The following is a 15076-nucleotide window of genomic DNA, read 5'->3' on the forward strand; positions in this document are numbered from 1 at the left end:
AAATCTCAATATTCATTTGCCTTTCCTTAGCAAATTCCTGTGAAACCCACTGACAAAGATCTCCATCCCCTCTAGTGGCAGGTGCACATAGAAGATTAGATCCTACAATTGCTACCATTTACTTTGTTAGCTTAAGTAGTGGAGGACTGAAATGTGCATGTAAAGATCCCAACCCTGCTGATGACCCCTGTTGGGGCTCAATATGGTTCTGTGATGTAATTTTTGTTGTTTCAATTTTTAAGTTTTTTAAAACGTAGGAAATTGCATCCAAAATAACTACATTGCAATAATGTTAAGGTTGCAAAATCAAGGACTCAAAAGTAAGGAAATGCCAGAATTAATGCTGCCTGTGCAAACTTAATTCATTCCCCTTGGGCATATTCAGTATGATAGTCTTTAATTACATGATCACATACTAGTTTTTGCACAGGACCTCTGCCTCATTCAGTACACAGGATTGACCTGCTCTGGGGATGAATCAGGGCTGTGTAATAAAGGAGGATGTTATCTGTAGCAGCTGTGCATCATTTGCTGCAGAAGCTGGAAGATATGCAACGAATGAGGCAGGGGACTGCAAGAAGAGAAAGGACAGTCTCATGGTGCAGGCAGTGGAATGCTACACTGGAGAATTGGATTTTATCCCTGGCCTCTGCCACGGGGTTTCTACGTGATGCTGGGCAAGTCACTTTCAAAGATGATCACTAATTGTGAGTTCCTCATTTTCTGCGTGCCTGACTTCAGACCTTGAGGTCTGCTTTTCAGAAGTGTTGGGCACTGTCAGCTGCAATGGGAGCTGTGCTTTGAATGTATAAAGTGCTGTCTAATGCTAAGTACTCTGAAACTCAGCTCCTACGTGTCTCAGATCGAGCACCCCAAATTAGTGGACATGTTTGACATTAATCTCTCCATACCTCAGCTCCCTAGCTGTAGAACCGGGATACTAATGCCTCCTCTCCTCACAATGATGTTGTGAAGATAAAATAATATTTGTGAAGCACTCAGGTATTACAGTGATGAGCACCATAGAAATGCCTATGAGGAAATTACCAATTCTGTGTCCAGAGCAGGGTTTGAACTAGGGTTACCATATTTTGAGTGTCCAAAAAGAGGACACTCCACGGGGCCCCGGCCCCGCCCCCAGCCACGCCCCCACCCCAACTCCACCCCTTCCCCAAAGTCTCCGCCCCCTCCCCTGCTTCCCGCGAACATTTGATTCGCGGGAAGCCTGAAGCAGGAAGCAGGCAGCAGGTAAGCTGGGGGGGTGGGGGGAGGAGGCGCGGCTCAGTCTGGTCCCCTCCGGCGGCCGGCCCCGGCGTCTCCAGCCTGGCTCGGCTCGGGCCCTGGGGTGCCGGCCCCGGGCCAGCACTGCCGGCCCCCGGCCTGGCCCCAGCCCGCGGCCTAGCACAGCCCCGGCCCAGCACCCCCGGCCCCGGCCCAGCACACCCCCGGCCCAGCGCATCCCCAGCCGCCCAGCACCGCCGGCCCCTGGCACCGCCGGCCCCAGCCCCGGCCCAGCGGCGCCGGATTTTCCCGGACATGTTCGGCTTTTTGGGATTTCCCCCGGACGGGGATTTGAGTCCCAAAAAGCCAGACATGTCTGGGAAAATCCGGACGTATGGTAACCCTATTTGAACAGTATGTAGTAAATAAGGCCTCAGGCTACACATTAACAATAAGGAGAAAACAAAAAACTGAATTGCTGGTCACCAAGTGAGCACCATCCATCCTGTGCACTGAATGAGGCAAGGATCCTGTGGGAAAAAATAGTATGTGATCATGTAATTAAAGACTGTATCATAATGCATATACACAAGGGGGCCAAATTAGGTTGCACAGGCAGCCTTAATTCTGGTATTCCCTATCATTTGTTGCTTGATTTTTGCAACCTTAATAATGTTCTTTTAAAGGAGTTTTCTTTTGTGTCTGTAATATTCTTATTTCATAGTTGTCAAGAACACCAACAGTGCTTAATTTGTGCCGGGGCTGAGCCCCGGCATCTCTAGTCTTGGCAGTTCATAGCCCCAGCACCTCCGAGCTTGCTGCATCAGTGATGAATGTGAAAACATTGCTTGAGCCCCAGCACTTCTTTCATTACAGATTAAGCACTGGACACCTACATATTTAAAGCACAGCATTGAACATGCTCTGTCATAATGAAGGTTGCATAAACAGTTTGCTGTATAAGCCCTCTGGTTCCTCAGAAGGTACAACTTCAAATGCACTTGTTCTAACAGATTACCAGGCCTGGATAAGATTCATTGCCTCTTTGGATTCTTAAATATTTAAGGGTGAGCTGTCCATAGACAGTCTAGTAGGCTCACATTAAGACTCAGAGTTGTCAGTTCAAATTTTTCACTTTTATATCAGTTAGGTACATTGGTGGCCAACTTGAATCTAGAGCAAGAGATTCTGATCCTTTAACATGTTTTACAATCACATTTTTAACTCATGACTGCCTTGCTCAGAAATTCCTACAGTAATAGAGGCTGGGGTCCACAGATGGTTTTAGGGGCAACCAGAGTTGTCCAGAATAAGTGTCAGGAGCTCTACACTGTCCCTCAGACCTTGCCTACACTGAAAAGGGTTTACTGGTGGAGCTATCACAGCAAACCCTCCTTATGGAGAGACAGTTACTTTGTTCGGGGAACTGGTATAAAGCTATCTCAGTAAAAGGACTTTTTTGATGGTATCACTGCTTCTACATTGCTGCTTTTACTGGCACAGCTGTGCCAGTAAGGGACAAGAATTGTTCAAGTTTATATGAAAGGAAATAAATGATCTCACCAAGTGGTTGGGCTATTTAATCTAAGGGCTTGTCTAAACACAAACATTGTACCATTTGGAGTAAGATCTGTTTTTAAATAGTTTCAGTTGTATGGACAGTTGGACAAAGATGTATATAGTTTAGTAGTTAAGGCACTTGCCTTTGACTCTGGAGAGCTGGGTTCAGTTCCCTACTCCACCAGAGACTTCCTGTGTGTGACCTAGAGCAAATCCCTTAGTCTCTCTGTGCCTTGGGTTTCCATTTGGATAACAGCACTTTCTTAGCTTGCAGGCAGGGCCGGCTCTGGCTTTTTTGCCGCCCCAGGCAAAAAAGCCTCCGGCTGCCCCCCCCCCCCCGCGGGGGGGGGGGGGGGGTGGAGCCGGGGGGGGGTGGCTGGAGCCCCGGGGCGAGGGTGGCGAGCCCCGGCGGGGGCTCCGCTCTCCCCCCGGCGACCGGGGGCAGGGCGCGGGGGGGGAGGGCGGCGAGCCCTGGCGGGGGCTCCGCTCTCCCGCCGGGGGGAGGGCGGCTGGAGCCCCGGGGCGAGGGTGGCGAGCCCCGGCGGGGGCTCCGCTCTCCCCCCGGCGGCCGGGGGCAGGGCGCCGGAGCCCTGGGAGGAGGGCGGCGAGCCCCGGCGGGGGCTCGGCTCTCCCCCCCCCCCGCGGCCAGAGCGCCGGGGGCAGGGCGGCGAGCCCCGGCGGGGGCAGGGCGGCGAGCCCTGGCGGGGGCTCGGCTCTCCCCCCGGCGGCCAGAGCGCCGGGGGCAGGGCGGCGAGAGGGCGGCGAGCCCTGGCTGGGGCTCGGCTCTCCCCCCGGCGGCCAGAGCGCCGGGGGCAGGGCGGCGAGCCCCGGCTGGGGCTCGGCTCTCCCCCCGGCGGCCAGAGCGCAGGGCGGCGAGCCCCAGGAGGGGCTCGCCGCTCTCCCCCCGGCAGCCGGGGGGAGGGCGCGGGGGGGGGAGGGCGGCCAGAGCGCCGGGGGGAGGGCGGCGAGCCTGGCTGTGGCCCCGCTCTCCCCGGCGGCCCGAGCGCCGCGCCGCCCCCCTCCAGGTGCCGCCCCAAGCACCAGCTTGGTTGCCTGGTGCCTGGAGCCGGCCCTGCTTGCAGGGGTGTTGTGAGAATAAACTTGTTTAAAGTTTTGAGGTGTGCAAATACTATAATAATAAGATCTATCTTACAGCTGGCTGATATTAACTTAGCTTCAATTGGTAATGGCTTGTCTACATGTGAGTTATTTTGAAATAGCTAGGAGATTGGAAGTGGATTAAGCTAAACAAGAGAAGGGCACTCTTAGGTTGTCTCTATGCTACAGTGGCACACCTATGGCGCTGCAGTTGTGCTGCAATAGTGTAGGTGCTTCCTATGTTGACAGAAGGATTTTTTTGGTCAATTTAGTTAATCTACCTCTCCCAGAGGTGGTAGCTCAGTTGATGGAAGGATCCTTCCACTGACCTAGCCGTGTCTACACCAGGGGTTGGGACAACCTAATTATGCTGCTCAGGGCACAAAATTTTGCAGTCTTGAGCAGCGTGATTAGGTTGACCTAAGTTTTAGGTGTAGACCAGGCCTTGTTCTGCAATAAGTGTGTCCCGGCATGGAGTTATTCTGGAATAGATATTACATTTTAAATTCACAACCTCTGTTATAACTTTCCTGTATAGACAAGTCCTAAATTAAGATTTAAACACAGATTTAAGGGGTCAGGAATAACTCCACAGGTAGGCAAACAGATCAGGCCACTGGCTTCTGATTAAGTGGCTGTTGCTTTACCCTTCTTGGGTACTTAGGAACCATTTCTTTTGACTTCTTTCCCAGGCAGTTTTCAATAGGCACTGGTAATTAAGACCTCTGCAGAACTTTACCTCCTTGGTTAAAACCATTGTGGAGGTGTTAGTGAAACTACTGAGCCCACTTGAGATCATGTTTTATAAGATTTATGCAGGAACCTCAGCCTAGTTGGATTCCCTTGTCTCTCACAACCCTACAGTACCCCAATGGATTTTACATCTTATCCCTCACTTCAGACAAAATTAAAGAAAAGGATCTTTAAGCAATTTCTGCTTTCCCAGTGTCTCCCCATGACACCATTAATGTATTGGAATATATTTTCCCTCGGTTGGCTTCTTCCAGGTTGAATCTCATTTTGTTATATCCTGCCCATATTTCTAATGTTTCTAGGTCATGTTGTACACTTTCTCTTCATTCACTGGGAATGTTCATAACTGCTTCCAATCTCATATCTGTGATTCTAATTAACATGCTGCATTCCCCTTCCTTCCCAGTTCATGAATGAAAGTATTCAATAAGACAAGCTCTAGCGTGGATCCCTGTGGCTTCCCATTCAACAATTCCCACCCAACTCAGCACATTGCCTTTTATCATTATGGTTTTTTAGTGCTCATTTAATCAGCTTTCAGTCCTTGCAATATGCTTGTATCCAAGCCAATTTAAACTACTCCTTCAAAGTAAGAATTTGTCCATCACTGTATCAAATGATTTACTAAAAATTAATCCAGCCATTTTATCTTCACTCTACAATCTTGTTCAGGGAGTGCTGAGATAGATGGTAGGCCATGGAAAAGCTTATGCAGGACCTTTCTTGAGAGTCATGGGTTAGGAAGAAGAAATAACTAAAATCATATGCAATAAGCACCATGATGTTATCCCTTTCCTTCTATGATCTAGGCACTGCGTCTATTTGGAGACTAATTTTTAATTATTATATTGTATCTGAATTTCTTGTTCTATACAACTTCAGAAAATCATATGAAGATTTCTACATGGGTTCTCTGAAAGAAGGAGGTGTAGCATCACTGCAGTAGCCCTTGGAAGTACTGGCCGAGTTTTTCAAAAAATAAGTGCCTAAAGTTAGGAGTCCAGGCCCTTATTTTAGGTGCCTGGCTGATGTAAGTGCCCCATCCTTGCAACGCAGTAAAACCACCTCCCTGAATGGCATAAGGCCATGGTTGACTTACTGAGGTTGTTGCAGTGCAAGTAAAGGACACTTCCTGACCTGTGTCGACCCTAACAGTCCTCCAGCTGCTGTCCCACAATGGCCTCTTCACTGCAACAGTGACCAGAGTGGTCACAATTTTATACTCCTCTCCCCATGGGTCACAGAGACCGGAAGCCAGCCCCACTTTAAACCTCCCCATGTGTTTTTTTTAAATGGCTTTTCATGATGGCCCACCTTGGTGAACACACCTAGCAGCTCACCCTTGTTGTATGCAGCTGCCCAACTGACCATTCTGGTTCCACACACTAGATGCATTCCTGCCTGGAGTAAACAGGAAGTGTTAGATCTCCTGGGCCTGTGGGGAGAAGACACTGTGCAAGCACAGCTATGGACCAGCTATAGGAAGGTGGACATCTCTGAGCAGATTGCGTGGGGGGTGTAGGCAAAGGGGTACAACAGGGATCAGCAGCAGTGCTGCATGAAAGCAAAGAAACTTCACCAGGGATTCCACGAGACCAGGGAGGTCAAGAATAGATCTGATGCCGTGTCACAGACCTGATGCTTCTACAAGGAACTGCATGCCATACTTGGCAGAGACCCTGCCAGAACCCCACAGACCACTGTAGTATGTTGGAGGAGCCTAAGACATTGACCACAACTGTGAACAGTGTGGAGAAGGAGGGTGTGCAGAGGAGGAGACAAAACGGGGGATTCCAGCAATGCCATGAGCCAGGACCTTTTTGAGACTCTGCCACAGTGTAGCCAGTCCCACAGGCGAGCACAAATGAGCCTGATGAAGGGTAAGGGTAAGTGTGTGCATGCATTTTTCCTTACAGTGCTCACATTTAAAGATGGCATTTGGCCTATCCCCAAGCTAAGAAGACAGCAATATCAACTTTTTACTGTTTTACTCATACAAGGAGAGACAGAGGTACAACGAACAGGCAGAATTGGCATCACTTTTTAATTCCTCTGTTGGGTTAGGCATGTGGAACAGTTTGTTCATGTACTTAGCCACATCCCTTTTAATCTGCTGAGAGATCTTGATGACACTTTCATGGAGATACTCTGCAATACTCCCCCAAAGGTTTCTAGGGATGGCAGCTTTATTTCTTTCTCTGCAGTAGGAAACGTTCCCACACCTTTCTGCAATGACTTCAGTAAACAGGTTAGCGGCACACAGGCTCAGGTGATTTCAGGATGCCAGTAGCAGCTGTGTTCTCTGTACCTTTGTAACCCTCGAGAGTGAGATCAGCTAAAATCACCACTGCCTGTGGAAAATAGTGCCAATATTCAGTGCCATTGTCCTATAAATGTACCCATGGAATAGGGGCTGAAATTCAATAGCCTCATGCAACAGAAAATCTTTCCCCCACTTGCCCCTGGTGGGCCATACTCAACATGGCTAGGGCTGGAGAGTGGTGTGGTGCAGAAGTGCTCCAAAGCTGAAGTGTCGATAAACATTTCTTATTACAAGTGTTTATGGGAATAATGGAAGGATTTTTTGAAACTTGTCTTTCACGTTCCGTGGTGACTGTAAATCCAGTGGTATATCTATCGGTTTTTATCAGCAGCTCCTCCTGCTGCAGTCTTGAGGGATGCTCCCTCCATGCCCACAGAACACCCAATTCTGATGAGGAGGAGAAAGAAGAGGACTAGAGAGGACATGTTCTGTGAGCTCCTGCAAGCCACTGTTGTATTGGACCCATGAATGAAGGGCTTGGAGGGCCAATGTGATCAACAGCATGGAAAGAGAAAAAGAAGATGGAACAAAGGCCTAGGAATCCCAGCAGGACAAAGAGGGGGAGATACACCTGGACGTAATGAGGCTTCTCAGGCTAGGTCTACACTATGGGGGGCGGGAGGTCGACCTAAGATACGCAACTTCAGCTACGCGAATAGCGTAGCTTAAGTTGCGTATTTTAGGTCGACTTACCTGGCTGTGAGGACGGCGGCGAGTCGACCGCTGCCGCTCCCCCGTCGACTCCGCTTCCGCTTCTCGCTGCGGTGGAGTTCCGGAGTCGACGGCAGAGTGATCGGGGATCGATTTTATCGCGTCTACACTAGATGCGATAAATTGATCCCCGATAGATCGATCGCTACCCGCCGATTCAGCGGGTAGTGAAGACATGCCTTCAGGCAGCTAACCCAAATGCTGCAAACCCTGGTTGACCTACAGGTCCAAGAATCCCAGACTCTACCCTTTGCAATCACTGGTGAACTTCATTGTTGCTGTTCCCTGCACCCCCCAACATACCACATGGTCTCACAAGCCATATCCTTGCCTGTGTCACTCCATGTCAGGGACAGCAAGGAAAACCACAGCTTCACATGCACTGACCTGTGAGAACCGTGGCTGGTGTATGCAGAGCCACAATGGACTACAATTTGTACACTCAAATGGACATAAATGTTTACATCCTTTCTATTTTTAAATTTTCACCCTGTTAATTTGTTAAGTTTGTATAACATTGCCTGCGGGTGTTTGTACAATAATTTTCTGTCCTGTCTTTTTTTTTTCTCAACGTTCTATTTTGGAGAATCAAATTATCTTTTTTAGGTCACAACAAAAACTGCAGAATGTATAGGGTAGTCAAAGCAAACAGTCCTTGTAAATACACACCAAGCCCCACAGAACTGATAGCTTCAGGAAAATACCCAGTCATATTTATAAATGTACAGCAAGCACTGCACACTTCTTATCAACATCCAACGCTCCAGGGCCAGACAACACTCCAGCTCTTTTAAAGACTCCGTGAACCACCTAGCTCCATGTTGGGCTCTTGTATTAGCCCTTGTTCAAAGTCAGCAGCCAGCCACTCTACCACCACTCTAGTGGTAGCTTTTCCCCTTTGCCTCATTATGCAGGACACAACAGGCAGCTATAAGCATTGGGATATTTTTCTCCCGAGAGCCAATCTAGAATCCTAGCCAGAATCCCTTCAATCAAAAGCACATTCAGCTCTCATTCTGGACCTCCTGAACCAGTAGTTGACTCTTTCCTGGGTGCTATCATGGTGGCCAGTGTATGGCTTCATAAACAAGGGGAGCAATAGGTAGGCCGGGTTCCCTAGAATCACTCTTGCCATTTCAATATCGCCAATGATAATCTGCTGGTCGGGAAAGAACGTCCCCTCTTGCAGCTTTCTGAACAATCCAGTGTTCTTAAAGATGGGAGCATCATGCACCTTCCCTGACCAGCCCATACTGATCTCTGTGAAGCACTCCCAGTGATCCACCAATGTTTGCATAGCCATAAAAAAGTAGCCCTTTCTCTTGATGTATTCTAAGGCAAGGTGGGCTGCTGCCTAAATGAATATATGCATGCTATCACCCCACCTCAGTTCAGGAACTCCACTGCTTCAAATCCATCCACTGTGACCTGCACGTTGCCAAAAATAACAGTCCTGCATAGCTAGAGACAAGTAATGGCCCTACGCACTTGCATGACAACGGCCTCCACTGTGAATTTTCCAATTCCAAAATTATTTCCCACTGACTGGTAGCAATCTGGCACTGCAAGTTTCCACAATGTGATCGCCACTCGCTTCTCTACTGTCAGTACAGCTGTCGTTCTGATGTCCCTTGCGCTGGAGGGCTGGGGTGAGCTCAGCGCACAGATCCAGGAATGTGGCCTTTCACATCTGAAAGTTCCGCAGCCTTTGGTCATCATCCCAAACTTGCAATATGATGTGATCCCACCAGTCAGTGCTCATTTCTAAGGCCCAGAAGTAGCACTTGACTGTCTGCAGCTGCTCCGTGAACACCACCAACAACCGTGAATTATATTTTGCTATGTACCTCAACAAACTGTCCTTGAAGAAATCGTCATGTCCCCCATTCTTGCGGTACTTCCTGCAGGTCTGCAAATACAGGAGAATCATTGAGCTCCATGCTTCTGTCAGAGATGGCAGAGGTGGGTTTGTGGGATTTTTTTTAAAAAAAGGCATGGAAACTATGGAATATGGGTGGCATTATGGGATGGAGAAAGTTGCATCCTGGGAACTTGACCTCTAGCTCCCTGAGATCCCTCTGCAAGACATTTCTATCCCACAGCACTTTGCAAAATTTCCCCAAAATGCATTGCGCTGGATGGCAGCATGTGGCACAGTGGGCTACTTGCCTGTGGTGCACTCCACTTTACATTGACACAAGCACTCCTGGTGAACATGTGCAATGGTCATGCAAGCAGCCAAGCATGCAGGCCCCCAGGCGATATACAAACTTTGGTAGCTGTACTGTACATAACTTTTGTTGATCACAGTTTGTAGCATAGACATGGCCTGAGCGTAGACACGTGCACACATAGATCAAAGCGAGACGACTGTATGTCGACCTGCTTTGTAGTGTAGACCAGGCCTAAGTGGGATCATTTTCAAAGATGCTGAGTACCCAGTAGCGTCCATTGACTTCAGTGAAAAAGTTTCTGGGAGCTAATTGAGCACTTTTGAAAATCAGATCTTATAGTTCAGAATTTAGAAGCCCAAATTTAGATCTCCATATGTTCAAAATGTTGGCCATTATGCCTGCAGAGGCCAGAAGTGGACCTATTACCTCCAGAGGCAGTGGAGACGCATGCTGCGACACTCGTAGTGCAGGGGTATTCTGGGTTTGTCCCATCAGACTCCACAATCCTCTATGGCTATTTGCATATTGTGTAAGTGTTACATGATACTTTTCCCCCCCTGCAGTATGTAATGAAGGCCTTTAGCATTGAAGACTTCCACATCTATTTTTCATAGGCTGTGTGTCTAGCACCAAAAATACATACAGTTATTGAAGTTATTTTTTATATTTATATATCCGTAGGAAACACGAGCCATTTGAAATAATAAGTCATATATTTAGTAACAGGCCTAGGATAACTTACAATAATGGTCAACTTGTGGCAACATGTTGTCTACTAGTCTGGGCCTAAGGAACATGCAAGTAAATTGCTGTGTTGTGTTCTGTTTTGTTTGTTTCCCCAGAGAAGAAAAACAGTATGAGTGAAATCCCTTGACTCTGAGCAAAACTCCCATTGACTTCAGTGGAGCTAGGATTACACCCGATGTCATTAATAAATAGTATATATTTGGTCATTCCCATATTTTCTTTAAAGAAAAACATTTCTTGGCTTTCCCATGCAAGAGTAGTTAGGACGATTTCTATTGAACTTAGGGTTTTCTATGGTGCCCATCACTGAAGTGTCTAAGCCTTGATTTACCACAGTACTTTGTGTTTGTTATTTTAATGTGAACATTTAAAATGTCCTTCGTGGATCTGAAAATGCAGGGTTGTTGCCCCATTCTAATACACCTTAAAACAACATTCAGAAATGCTGGGTGCTGGATCAATGGTTGGTATCAACACAGGTACTATGCAAAAAATCTGTCTCTGATCTCTGGGCTAGCCCAGGTGCTTTGTGATTGGTATTTCTCGCTTACATCTACGTGGTTCCCTTCTCTAGATGTGGTCCAGAAAGGGGGGTGGGTGGGAATATCCACTGAAAATTTGGTAAACTGAAAAGGATTTTCTATTGTGTTATGTCTTGTAACAATCTGGTTTTTGTTTTCCATTTAAATAAATCTGTGGAAAACTTGATTTTCTTATATATAAAACAAAGGAAACAGAAACCAAAAAGTCTTTCATAGAACAACCAAGAGGTTGGTGGGTCTCTCCCCCCCCCCAGTTTATTGTTTTCATCTGCCTGGAAGATGGCTTGCTTTGAGGATGTGTAGAGGAGTGTTTTATCAGAGACGGGTCAAAATAAATGAATCTTCAGGGTTATTAAGCAGCAAGGAGGACTCTGGGGGATGGAAACAGAAATTGTCATGTTAATTCTGTCCTTATATTTTATTATATCTATTAGTTATAAATAGCTTGCCATGTTCTGTTTCTACCACCCTTCCAGCCTACCTATGGTAGTTACTGAAAAGCAAAAGCATGTATGGCAGAGATTGTGATCAAGCTGGTGCTTCAGATACACATAGGACTCTGGCTCATACTTGGGGACTGGGCAGTTTTCCAGGGTCAGAAGATTGCCAGCGGAGGCAGCTGTGCCAGGAGGAAGGAGGTTTCTGGTCACTGTAAAGTATGGCCACTTTGGAACTCAAGACTGCAGTAAATCTGACTGGATTTGCCGGCCCTCGCTGGTGGGTCTCAGCTCTTCTGGCAGGCCATGCACCAATGTGGAGAGGCAGTGCTTGTTGGGTGCCAAGCCTTGGTGGGGAAGGAAATAACACATTGCTGGTAACATGGGAGAAGAGGGCCAGTAGCTGAGATAAGGGGGGCAGGGAGGCTGTAAGTTGTCTAGGGAGTAGGGGATCTTGGAGAATCAGGTGGGTGGAAGACATCTTGTTTGGGGGAAGGAGAAGACCCTCCTGAAGCAGGGCTGTGAGATGAGAGGTGGGAGAGTTCAGCTTAACATCTTAGAACTCTCCAGGCACATATATGAAGCCTGATGCTTCTTAGGACCTCTCGAAAGCATGATTTCCTACTCTGTAGCTCTGCAGAGACGTCACCTGCTGCTGCCAGGCTAGCAATAACCAATATGCTGAGTGGGCTTCCTAGAGGCTGCCCTTGCTTTCAGTAATTTGAGAAAAGGAGCTCTGTCTCCGCTAATGAAACAATTGTTGGGGGCATGATGCAGAGGCCATTAAATCAAAAGAGTTTAAGCATGAGAGCTGTTCTGGTGTCCTCTTGGTGGATTATATGTGACCAGGATTCCTATATTTTATGAACGTGTTTGTTATTCAAAATTATTCAGTGAATGCTTATGCAAAAATATTTTCTGCCTTGGGGACTGCTCATAAACTATTCCCTGCAACTGTAGTTTCAAGTATTGATTATTCTTAACCCACTATTCACCTTGTATCAGCGTTATATAAGTCACATGGTATCATTTCTGCTCTCTAAACTGGTGACTCCCAAATAGGGTAACCAGACATCCTGATATTAAAGGCTTTGCCTTATACATTAACTCCCCACTTAACGTCCTCTCACTTAACGTTGTTTCGATCTTATGTCCCTGCTCCATTACAGAACATGCTAGTTTAAAGTCATGCAATGCTTCGCTATAACGTCGTTTGGCTGCCTGCTTTGTCCACAGCTGGCAGCCCTCTTAACAGCTCCCCTACGCCCCCCCCCCAGCGTCTCCCGCCTGCCGGTGGACCCCACGGATCAGTGCCTTCCCCCTGCTCCCCCCGCCTCCTGCCCGCAGCAATCAGCTGGTTTGCGGCATTCAGGAGGCAGGGGAGGGAGGGGGAGCCTGCGTGCCAAGTCCTCGCTCCTCCCCCCTCCTTCCTGCCTCCTGAACGCCGCAAACCAGCTGATTGCCACAGGCAGGAGGCAGGGGAGGGAGGCGGGAGGAGTGAGGACGCGGCGTGCGGAGTAAAGGGGGAGGAGGTGGGGGGAGAGAAGAGGCAGGTTAAGGGTGGGGGCTTGGGGGAAGGGGTGCAGTGAGTGGGCCTAGGGTTGAGTCCCCGGCCCTGGATGCTTGCACAGTAGGGGAAGTTGCCGCTGCTGCTGCGCAACGTGCTTCTCCTAACTTATAGCACCTTCAGCCCCCTTGCCAGCCCCATTGTCTGCAGTGCCAGTGGGCTGTGCCTGTGTGGGGTAAGACGGGGGCACCTCCATTGCTTCATACTCAGCAATGATGTTCCCATTGCTTCATACTCAGCAATGATGATTGTAATATTAAATTGTTTTCAAACTTAGACCTGTGTTAAATTGCTTGTTTAAAATGTATATAATGCCTTTTGTCTGGCAAAAAAAATTCCCTGGAACCTAGCCCCCCACCCCCCAATTTACATTAATTCTTATGGGGAAATTGGATTCACTTAACATCGTTTCGCTTAAAGTCACATTTTTCAGGAACAGAACTACAATGTTAAGTGAGGCGTTACTGTATAAGCAACTAGAAAATCAAAGTGTCCCAATTGTTCACACTTGCTCTCTGGTCACTCTACTCCCAAACCCAAAAGAGCTTTCAAGAAAGCTGCATATGATCATTTCCAAAGTGAATACCCCCTGCAAACATATATCTGAGTACAAGTATTTGCAAACATATATCTGAGTACAAGTATTTGCAATACTTTCTCTTTCTGAACTTTGCTTGAGTGAATGTTCATAGATATTGAATAAGAGAAACAATGAATGTTATCTAAGCCAATTTGTGATTTTCATTTGAGCAGAATTCCATGAATCCTTTTTTTCAGGATTTGTTTGGCTATAGTCCAGATTTGTCTGAAGCTTCCAGATTTCAGAGAAATTGCAGATAGAAATCAGGCAAAATATACTTCCTTGCAGTTATAGCAAAAGTTAAACAAACCAGGAACACACTAGATCTTTTCTGGGAATTGTGCAGGTGACAAATACAGTACAGTATACCCTGGTGATTATAGTTTTGGTGTATGTAATTGTCCACTGGATGTCACTGTTTCTCCACAGAAAGGAAAAATAGGTGGGTTATAAAAGACATGTTCCTTTTGGATACCTCCTCTTTCCTTTCTTCTACCCAACCAATGGCATGGTAATACTCCCAGACAAGGTGATCCTCAAGGCAAAAGACATGCTTTACACCAGTGGTTAAGTCAGGGGAAGGGCAGTAAAACACCCATTATTTCAGACTATGGGAAGCTAGGAAAAACCTTCAATATAGGGAGGTATTAGTAGTATCAGTGGAATTCTAAAGCTGACAGAGGCTTTATAGGATGGTAAAAAAGAGAGACATTAAAAATGCTTTGGAAAAGAGCATTTCCCCTATCCATCATCCACTACTGAAGCTTTATTTTTACAGCCTTTTTGAAAGTGATTTATTGCTTCTTTCATATATCTTTTAATTTGCTTCTAGGTGAAGCAGTAAATTTTGCAGTTCAGCATGCTATGTCTGAAGCCCATGGAGGAAGACCCAGTGCATCAAAGATAGCAGTGATCATTGTATCAGAGAAATCAGAGGATCCAGTGGACTCTGCTGCATATTCTGCAAGCATCAACAGTAAATTTGATCACTTTCCCACTATTTTTACTGATTTGCTTAATTTTTTAAGTAATAAGCTCGGATGGAGAGTAAAGAAATCCAAACATTGGCATGATGTTACGAGTGCGGTGATTCAATGTGATTGTTTACTATTTGGTAGAGATGGGTCTTAACAAAACCCCGAGATCCAGATGCCCCTAAACTTTGGGGTAATGCAAGTACAGACCTGTTATTTGAAGCTTAGCAAACATAGGCCTCACTCCATTTACAGCCTTTCACTCTCTCAGTGCCATTGTGGATTCGACTGGATTACAGTGCCAATATTTAAATGTCATAAATTTAGACCCCTTTATATCGAGATAGTTCTTGTAAGGTTCATAAACAGAGTAAGAAACAGTAGCTCAA

The 15076-nt window shown here is 47.0% G+C and overlaps 1 protein-coding gene across 1 annotated transcript in view; it reads left to right on the plus strand.

Annotated features, from left to right (window-relative positions):
* Positions 1–15076, plus strand: part of VWF (von Willebrand factor) — a 241098-nt gene that overhangs the window by 139972 nt on the left and 86050 nt on the right. Inside the window, exon 30 of the mRNA XM_065410272.1 lies at positions 14546–14689. Coding sequence (XP_065266344.1) covers positions 14546–14689 — 144 coding nt within the window. The remainder of the gene's footprint in view (positions 1–14545; positions 14690–15076) is intronic.

The sequence above is a fragment of the Emys orbicularis genome, chromosome 1 (genome assembly GCF_028017835.1).
Source record: "Emys orbicularis isolate rEmyOrb1 chromosome 1, rEmyOrb1.hap1, whole genome shotgun sequence".
NCBI classification, from domain to species: Eukaryota; Metazoa; Chordata; order Testudines; family Emydidae; genus Emys; species Emys orbicularis.